The following is a 10,430-nucleotide window of genomic DNA, read 5'->3' on the forward strand; positions in this document are numbered from 1 at the left end:
AAATGCGATAAATCGATGTTTTGGAGATATTCAACCCCGATTCCATGAATTTCAACGATGATTTCGGTTCATCTTTGATAAATTTACGAACAAATTCGATGGAGTTTTCGGTGATTACTGATTTTGGGTGGCCCGTAAGTTCGTTGTCATTTATGGCCTCACAACCATCTCTGAAACGTGTAAACTACTCATGAACTCTGGCACGAGAAAGACAATCTTCGCCATAAACTTTTTTCAACAATTCAAATATTTCGGTAAACGTTTTACCGATTTTTAAACAAAATTTGATATTAGCTTTTCTTTCGAAATTAATTTTTGTACCGATGACACAAGCATACTGACACTTTAGACTCTATAATTTCGCTTTCACTGAACTGAATGTCACCAGGCTTTCACTGGAAGTCAGCCAGGAATGTAACTTCTAACGCACTAACTCATTAAAGAGATGCCGCCATCAAAAGCATTTTATGACCCCAGCCTTGTTTGTTTTGGAGTTCACCTTGTATACTGCAGCTGCCTAGTTCGCAAGATAAGGTGATTAATTTTGCGCCATCTTGTGCATACGATCTTGACACAACTGATGTATGTAAATATTTATTTTTTCAGGGAGCTATAACTTTTAGACTTTTAATCCAATCTATTTCCGATGTGACCAACATTTGGTTTTCTCGACGTAGTTTTTTTCCCATCTTCTCCTAGTTGTATTTGCATTTATAAATAAAAAAATGGTTTTTAGTGATGAAAATCTTTATTTTTCGACCTTTATGCTCCATTGCTTGGCTGTTTATGCACTGTCTAGTTCCCAAGTGTCAAATATGATGGACCTACGACGCCATTTGGACCTACGAAGGCTCTTCCGATGGGGTGATTAATTATTTTAATTAAATTCATTTAATTTGAATTTTTTAAATTTATTTCTCGATATTTATTTATTTAATTTTTCAGGCAAAATCAAACATTACCAAGCAGTGAACACAAATACTTATAAAATACAAAATAGTTACAAAGTAGACTACGGGCCTCCCCAGGAAGCAGACGCAGGTCCAGATTAATAGCATTATTTCTTTCAGATAAGACTCTAGTTGAAGGAGCTCGTTTTATGTGATCAAATTTTGGGATCCCAATGCGAAACAAAAGGCGGGTCGAAGATTACACGCATGTATAAAAAAGTTTAGTTTTTGCAAAAGGGCTCGTCAGTCGACTGTTCTTTTTAGAAACTTATTTACACAACTGCAAGAATGAAAGGCAAATCTGGCTTCTGGAAGTTCAGAGATTAAAGCTGATAACAAGATTTATACGCATGAGTCGCATCGATAAAGTTCGAAGAAGGGAACGCAAACATAATAAAGATATTTCATATTCGTAAATTACAATTTGTCTAACCCAATACTCATTTCCTCGTAATGTCCATAATGAGAGAACATCCCTCCTTCAGTGCACAAACATGGTTTCAGCAATATGGCGCCACGCCGCATACGGCCATAGGGACCTTGGCAATACTATGTGATGTCTTCCCTAACCAACTGATAAGCCGATTCGGTGGCATATCCTTGCCACCCAGGTAACCGAATTTAACACCCATCGACTATTTTCTGTGGGAGTACCTCAGAAGTAAAGTCTACGAAGCAAATACAGCGGCCGTCTCGTTCCTTCTTTACCACCTAGACAAAGGAGGTCAAACTAGAGCTAAAGGTGAAAGTAAATGACACACAAATACAGACGGTTAAAAACCTCAATATTTTTGGGTTTCACCTTTGATAGTTTGCTGTCCTTTTCAACGCACACAACCGTGATTGCTATTAAGGTCCAAAACCGCAACAAGGTTCTCAAATCGTTTGCCGGTATCACTTGTTGCTGGCGACCTTTAAAGCAATTAGCCGGCGGGTTTGAATTATGCTGCGCTACTGCGATCAAAACAGCTACGGGAAGCCTCCTGATGGGCCCCTGCAACACCTTCATTATGAGGTTTCCATGCTCCCAGTTAAGGAGCACAGCAAAATGCTCAGTAAGCAATTTCTGAAACCCGAGCCACCTCCCTGGCATGTCACCAGGCATCTCTTCAATTACTCTAACGAGAGCTACGACAAAACATAACTAAAACTGCTGGACCGGTCAGTACATAGACAGGCATTAAACGACTTTCATCGGAAGACCATTACCACTTTCCTAAACTCCCGACCCTCGAACGCCGCTACCGAAGTCCAACCACCACCTATGGCAGACGAAGAGCTTCAGCTGTCTCGTGAGGCCTACGTACTTTTGGCCCAATTACACTCTTGATATGTTAAGATTAAGCTCCTACTCATCGAAAATCGACCCCAATATACCCAACATAAGTCCATCATGTGAAAGCATACCGCAAGACTCCAAACACCTATTCAGATGCCACATTAACTACTAACAACCCTTCCCCTCTGCACCCAACCTGTCGAACCAGCACGTTTTCTGGGCCTACCGTTGATGAGTAGAGTTAGACGAAGAGGGCTGGTAAATACATCGCACTGGAAGCGTAAAGTAAACTGCTACAACAATCATTTCAGCCCACGATAGTCGGTTCTTCGTTACCCAATGAACGACCCGAATTTATATCCGGCCAAGGACTGTCACTCCAGTAGCATTCCTTGTACAATGTATGGGGAATGTTTATGGTGCTGCAATAACAATAATAATAACCATCTCAGCACTAGGAGGAAATATCTTTCGCGAGGTAAAGGCCAGCCGAAAATCACTTATCCAGCGAGGGCCACGGAGTACGGAGACCAGATTCCTAGAGGCGAATACGCCAACATTTAGGGAAAATAGTTAGAAAAAATAAAAACCGCACTTGTCTTCTCTGTAATAATTATTGAAACAAATTTTTATCACAAGTAATGCTATTTTTTGTGTAGCTTCCAATTCCTAACTCTGCCACCGGGCACCCTGTATATGCATATGCAATGTATAGAAAAAAAGAGTTACAGCCATGAAATATTGGTAAATGTACCATTGAGAATCGCGCTTACGTAAATGAATGTAAATTTTAATTAGCGAAAAGCATAGACGTCCATCTGCGAGTATATAAAAGAATTGTAACAGCAGCAGCACCAGTTTCACTTGCTAATTCAAACAGGAACACTGCTGCTCAAAATGGTTAAATTCAGGAGCGTGTCAATTGTGGCCAAATTTCTGATTTTGCAGGTAATTACTTGGTTGAATGTACATATAAGCCAAATACGTATTATAATTACACACTCACCAGGTGCTTGTATCGTTGCCCCTAAGAAGTGAACAGAAGCCATTAACGTGCCTAGAAGAATGGAAGGCGGAATTTCAGACTAACATAGCCACTATTGGCAGGGAATGGGGAAACGAATTTGTTCATTATATAAACGCTTTCCTACAAAATCTACTTCAAGAATTGAATGATTCATCTACGAAAGGCGAAGGTGGGCCAAGTGATGGACTGGAGGAAATAGGAAAGAGTGATTCGAATTTCCTTGATCTATCGACTAAGGAACTGGATAAAGTCATCAGTTTAGTTAAAAATTTATTCGACGCACTCTTTGGCACACCTAATCGTGATGATCAGCAGAGTGATCAAAGCCCAATGGAAGATTTATTAGACGACGAAGATATAAGTGAGCTAATTAGTCCACTCGTCCGTGACTTAGAAAGCTCTTTATTCGATTTTCAAACCACACCTAATCGTGATGATCAGCAGAGTGATCAGAGCTCAATGGAATTTTTTTTAGATTAAGAAGATATAAGTGAGCTAATTAGTCTACTCGTCCGCGACTTAGGTGGCTCTTTATTCGATTTTCAAACGTTGTTCTAATGAAGAGTAAAGACATATATGGGTTCATTAAATTGAGTGGTATGAAGATTATAAAACATTGGAAAACAAGGCTTAAAGGTTCAGATGAATCCTTATATAAAAAAATAAAGAATTTATGATTGAACACAAAAATTGTCTGCTTTTCTGTATGCGATATATATTTAAAGTTCTGCTTCGGTTAAGCGCCCTTTAACTCGGTAACCTAAGGAAGTTTAAAAGAGAAAAAATTGAAAGTAGAAAAAATAAAAAACATATTATGCATGCAACCAACGTTTAATAAATTATTAATATAGTCTGTGTAATTCTTCATTATAAAAACGAGGTTCGCAGCGTTTAAGAGCTTGAGAACTTGAAATTGTAATACAAAACAGAAATAGGGTTGGGACGATTTTTTTTTATTATAATTTGGTAGATAATTCCATGACATTCATTTGTTCAATAAAATATCCGGTATATGTCCGCCGTGGCTATGAGTTACAGCTAATTTTTCCCTACTTTTTCCAATAAATCTGGCTGTATGGCGTCATTGGTGGCCTGAATACTGCAATAAATCGATTATTGACGGCAAGTTGCTCCGTCTAGCAGGAACCAAATGTCGTCGATGCTTAGCAATGCTTTTGGAAACAAAAAATCAGTCAGCAAGGCTCGATAGCACTCGTCATTCACCGTAACGGCAGCTTCTTCCTCATTTCGAAAGAAACATGATTGATGAAGCCACCAGTGCTCTATGAAGTCCGCGAACAGATTTATTTTTATTTTTTTCTAAGAAAATTTTCACAATTTGGAAACGTTGTTCGGGCGCTAAGCGATTCATGATGAGTTGCCAAACCTTACTGAACAGAAACGTTAACCCAGTTTGCCATTCTCAGTTGTCAAATCACAGTTATCGATATCGATAGTTCTCATGCAGCTAAAAAAACTCCCGATTTCTGGTTTTATTCAAAGTGATTTTACTTGCGATATTTAGACCCGCTATATCCGCAGGCGTAGCGAAAAAATGTGAGCCCATATGTCTAAATCTTTGTGAGACGAGAGCAGGGCAGCTGAGAAGAAGGTGTTGAGATGACTCCACCTCGTTCTAAACACAGCTTCTGCAGAACGGACTTGTGGCAATCCCAAGTTTCACCGCATGAACACCTAACGGACAATGTCCGGTAAGGATACCCACCAAATTCGAGAGCTGGGGCTTTGTTAGCCTTAGGAGTTAACTCGAGCGCCCCCGATCTACCCGTGGCCAGAAGGATTTCGCGACCTTGCTCGTTTGCACACTAGCCCAGCGCTCGCTGAGTTGACTCGATGCCCATCTTTCCAGGAGTAGACCACAGGTTCTAAAGGGAATCCCAATCCTCTCTTTTCGCGACGAAACCGTCTCCAAAGTTCCCTGTCTTACCAGTTCATCAGCCCAGCAGTTTCCTTCTATGCCGCTGTGACCGGGAACCCAAATGAGCCTGATGTCGAATTATTCGGATGCAATCGAGAGAAAAGCTAGACATTCCCCGACCAATCTCGAACTCACAAACAACGATCCCAAGCCCCTAATTTCCCGCGGCTAACGGTAATTACCGAAGTAAGCAACCAATCCACTTCTTTCTTAATTGCGGATACCTCCGCTTGGAAAACACTATAGCGGTCCGAAAGCCTGAATTTGAGTTTGATGGGGAACTCCCTACAGAATACTCCCCCACCAACCCTTCCGTCCAACTTCGAGCCATCCGTGAACATGTTTGCCATGCCTTTCCGCCAATTTTTACACACCGCCCACTCATCCCTTGAGGGAATATGAGTGGAAAAAGGTCCGCTCGGACCCACAGTGGGTGTACAGTAATCCAGCTCCATGGGGATGAACTCAAAATTTTTAAGAATGCTAGAGTGTCCGTAACTTATGTCTAGCTTATGGCCCGTACATCTTAGTCTGATTGCGGCGCATGCAGCGGTAGTTTTTTCTACAATGTCCACGGATACCACATTCAGCATAGCGTTAAGCGCTAGAGTAGGACTGGTACGGAGTGCCCCACTGATTCAAATGAGAGCAGACCATTGTACCCTTTTCAGCTTCTTAACTGATACTATCCTTTCTAGCGAGTTCCACCAGACAAGGACTCCGTACATCTAGATTGGTTTTATAATCGTGTTATAAAGCCAAAAAGTGACTTAAGCCCATCTTTTGCTGATAGCGCCCCTGCAACCATACAAGGCGACTGTTATCTTCCTAATTCTCTCATCAATGTTTGGCTTTCACGTAAGACATCTGTCACGGATAAGTCCTAGGTACTTCACCTTGTCAGAGAGCACCAACGGAGCACCCGCTATTGAGGGGCGGTGATGAACTGGGGAAGTAGTAGCTTGTTGCGGCTAATTACGAACGTAAATCAGTCACCGTTGGCGTCATCGTAAATGCATGGTCACCATCGCCTCTAATCCAAAGGCTCCTTCTTCCAGCCCTTCTCCTTTCTTCTCTCCCCTGTACGGCGACAACGGACGAATTTTTTGAATATTTGTCCAAGTGTGCCCTAAGCTAGGGCTGCCATTTAACCTAGCCTAACCTGACTTTACTTGCGCGATAATTCTTCATCATCTATTAGCGTTACGGCCCGCAGTGGGTTTTAGTTGCCTCAGCAATCTTCTTATATTCAACAAGATCCAGCGCTAGAGATTTCCAGTTTTTGATGCCTCATTTTTTCAGGTGCTCGGTGACGTTATGCAGCCAAGTAGTTTTTGGTCTGCCACGGGGTCTTAAGCATAAAGGAATGTAATCGAGTAGAAGTTTTTGTGGATTGCACTCATTCATACGTTTGGTGTGACCTGCCCATCTGATGCGTTGCTACTTAGTAAATCTTACTTTACAATATCTTCGCCACTGCAGAGACTTAGCAGCTCCTTATTGTGCCTGATTTTGAATTTTGAACTCACCATCTTCTTCGCGTATTGGGCCAAATACTTTACGCAGTATTTTGAGTTCAAATATTCTTAGGCACTCCACGTCTGCCAGATTCATGCTCCAAATTTCTGCGCCCGAGGGCAACAGGGGTCGAATGAGCGATTTATAAACAACGAGTTGGCACCGCCATTATCCTGTCAGGTATACAGTCCTGCTAGCTTTCGTGCTACACGCTTTTCATTTCATGAGATCCTCATATATTTAGTTTTGTTTATGTTTATGGCATACCAAGCCCGCTTTTTTTCTATCGCTAGAAAGATATCGTCTAGGTAGGATCTACATACTACGGGCTTCAATGGCTATATCGTCCGATCTCATGAAGCCTTTAATAGCATAATTCAAAACTAGATTAAAAATGGTTGTTCAAAGAGCGTCACCTTGTTTTACACCGCTGTTGATATTAAATGAGCTCATCATATTTTGTTGTATAGAAACTCTTCCTTTCATGCCTTTCAGCGTAACCATCGTCAAACGAACCAGCTTTGAGGGGATCCCAAATTCATGCATTGCCTTGGCGATGGATTTTTTATGGATGCTGTCGAATGCTTGTTTGAAGTCTATGAGTGGGAGGTGAACGTTAAAAACCATTTTTCGATATTTTGCTTAAGTAGAAAAGCTGGGTCTATTGTGGATCTGTTTGATCTGAAACAACATTGATATGCACCCAATACATGATCAACTCGACTTTAATGCGCTCCGATAAGAGCTTCGAAAACCGTTGCAATTAGTGTTACCCCCTTTTGAGTCAATCGGGACAATGACCCCTGTGAGCCAATCAGATGGTAACATGGCTAACTCAGAAAAAAATCAGGTAGTGATATAGAGAATAACGGAAGCTTCATTGGAAAATATCCATTTACTTTAATATTCAGAGGTTGACCAGCATAAGTTTTAAAATTTCATCTACTAAAATTTAGCGAAGTAAAAAGCTTTGGTGATTTCCCGCTCAATTTGGTAAGTCATATTTCACGGTTTCTTAAGGTATTAAATAGGAACTTTTATTTTTTATTTTTTAATGTTTATGTACCCAGTATGTAATTATGCATTTCAAAGGAAGATGCATGCCTAAAGGGGACAGATACCTGTAAACGGCCAAATTTTCCCTGATTTTAAAAAAAATTGTTGGTTAATGTCATCATTTCTATAAGAATTAAAAAATTCGCGGAATAAAATGCTTCAAAAAAAAAATTTATTTTGGGGCGAATTTTCCTACTATTTTTGCTTCGAAAAAATTATTTTTTCGAAAAATTTTCAAATACTTGTAAATTCACATAGAAAGTAATACCTATTATAAAAAAGATGTGTGCAAAATTTCAGGGAGATCGGTCAATAATTTTTCGAGTTATCCAGTGTTGAGAAAAACGCTGGAACGGTAAGAATAGAGTCGTCACGGTTGACGATCTACAATATAAGACATATTCTTAAAGGATTATATTAACATTTTATGAAAAAAAAATTTCGATATTTTACAGGTATCTGTCCAAATTCGCACTTCGAAAGGCCATTTCTCGATTTCGGAGGCTAACTTTGAAAATCGGAGAAATCAATTACTCAATCTCTTAAAAAAACTGATTTGTTCCAAAACACAGAAAAAAATTTTATTTTGCCGCATAGTGTTATGATACAGATAATTATTATACGAGTACAATCCATAAATTAAGTTTAATGCATATATAATTTGAATTGGTATCAGCGGAGCTGCTATAAAATATAGCCTATTTTTGCAAATTTTAATCGGTCATCAGCTAGGGTTATAAAATAATGGAACACCACTCAACGAAGCTGAGATTCTTGCTTGGGTGTTATGTCTAGCAGTTCACAAAAAAAAACAAAAATTGAAGAAAAAAAAAATTACCAGTGATATTTGCTGTTGACTGACCAATGACCTCTTGAACAATTTACCAAAAATACCTGTACAGTGGCGTATCAGTTTTTTTTTATCTGTATGTATGACGAGCTGTGTGAAAGTGTTCAATGATTAAGGAGGGTGATAAGAAGATCAAGACCAGCCAAAAAGTGCTCTGGGGGAGGGAAAAAAGGGGCGAATTGAAACCTTTGAATAGATACAAATAATGGGAACAAATAATAACAAATAATTTTCAGTACTTTTAGAAGAAAATTCTTACCTAAACGGTAATTTTAGTAACAATCTTCATTTGGGCAGAACAGATCATGAGGTAGAAGTGCAAAGCTACAAAAATTTAAATCTAAAAATATTCCAAAAATACAATATCAAATTTTAAAATATAATATTTTACAACCGTGAGAATTTTTTCTTAACCCGTCGGGTACGCATTTATTTGAGAAAATATTTGCATGCAGAATGGATTTAAGGGGGTGGTAGGGTTTAGCGCTAAAAAAACACTTTTTTTTGAATTTTTTACAGAAATATGGCTTAAGATACTTTAATAAAATCAGTTGCATGTTATTGTACATCTTTTCAATAAGTTTTTAAAAAATATTAATAATAAAATATTGACAAATAAGCCCATGACAGAGTTTTTTTGGAGATATGTTTTTCGAGAGGTGCTCTGCGGTGCCAATCGGCATTCGTCGTAGAATCATCTGAAACTAAAAAAGTCGAATTTTTCAGTTCAAGTATGACGTAATGCTCCCCCCCCCCCCATTAATAAAATTTTTTTTTTTCATTTTTGTAGTTTTGGTGGCAAAAAAACGTAAAACGAACATTTTTGGCGAAAAATTTAGGCCATATTTGTAAGTGAAAAACAACCTTAAAAAAAAAAATTTAAAAAAACAGTGGGGGGGGGGGGGGGGTAGGTATTTTTGATTTAGAAAACGTGTGCCAAATTTGAAAAGAATCGGTTGAATAGTTTCGGAGTTGTGATTGGCACCGACTTTTAAGAAGTCGTTTCGGGAAAAACGCGTTTGAAAAAATGACTCTGAAAAATTATCGATGCTCCGCATTCGAGGTAGAGTGCCTACAAAGGCTATAACTTTCAGAGTTCTGCTCCGATCCACTTAAAATTTTGACACAACTTTCTTGAAATGATTTACTATAAGATGAGTGAAGAAAAAATTTCTATTTTCTGACCCTACCCGCCCCCCCCTTAATTTTTAGTTGCTTGGAGTAGTAAGTAAAAGCAGTAGATTTTATTCAAAAATTCAGTTTTTTTAATATTGCATATCTTCTTAATTTTTTTTTTTATTTGAAATTGCAAAACAAAAATAAATAAATAAAAACAAAACACATCATCCGTTCCTAGGACAAACAAGCACATGACGTGGCTCAGGCGTTAAATGTACCCAAGGGGTTAAACTTTTTTTCCTTGACAATAAAGGGGTTAAACTACCTACTTAAATTAGATTCTCTTGACTACTCTGCCACAGAAGTATTGCAAACTGTTACAGCTCACTTTTTTTAATATGTTTTCACATTTTGAATGTTTGTCGTTTCAAAATTAGTTACATCGCATACAAAATTTATAGTTCGTGAAGATATTTTGCGAGTTTTTGAACATTGAAATAATACGTTAATGCTCACTAAGGTAGATGCCGCCCAAAAATAAGAAACGAACGCAGAAAATTATGCTAAAAACGAAATAGTTTTGTTAAAAACTAATTTTGTGAAATAAGTGGATTGAAGTTCATAAAAAAGCCAATGCTTTTTTATTAAAATTAAAAATAATCAGAAGTTGATTAAAGCGATCTTCCTACACT

At 38.5% G+C, this 10,430-nt stretch overlaps 1 protein-coding gene across 1 annotated transcript; it reads left to right on the forward strand.

The window, feature by feature from the left end:
- Positions 1–3,067: 3,067 nt before the first annotated feature.
- Positions 3,068–3,946, forward strand: LOC128863434 (uncharacterized). Its single transcript, XM_054102589.1, has 2 exons — positions 3,068–3,177; positions 3,239–3,946. The coding sequence occupies exons 1-2, from the start codon at positions 3,127–3,129 to the stop codon at positions 3,734–3,736; spliced, it is 549 nt and encodes a 182-aa protein (XP_053958564.1). The 5' UTR covers positions 3,068–3,126; the 3' UTR covers positions 3,737–3,946.
- Positions 3,947–10,430: the final 6,484 nt, after the last annotated feature.

The sequence above is a fragment of the Anastrepha ludens genome, chromosome 5 (genome assembly GCF_028408465.1).
Source record: "Anastrepha ludens isolate Willacy chromosome 5, idAnaLude1.1, whole genome shotgun sequence".
Lineage (NCBI taxonomy): Eukaryota > Metazoa > Arthropoda > Insecta > Diptera > Tephritidae > Anastrepha > Anastrepha ludens.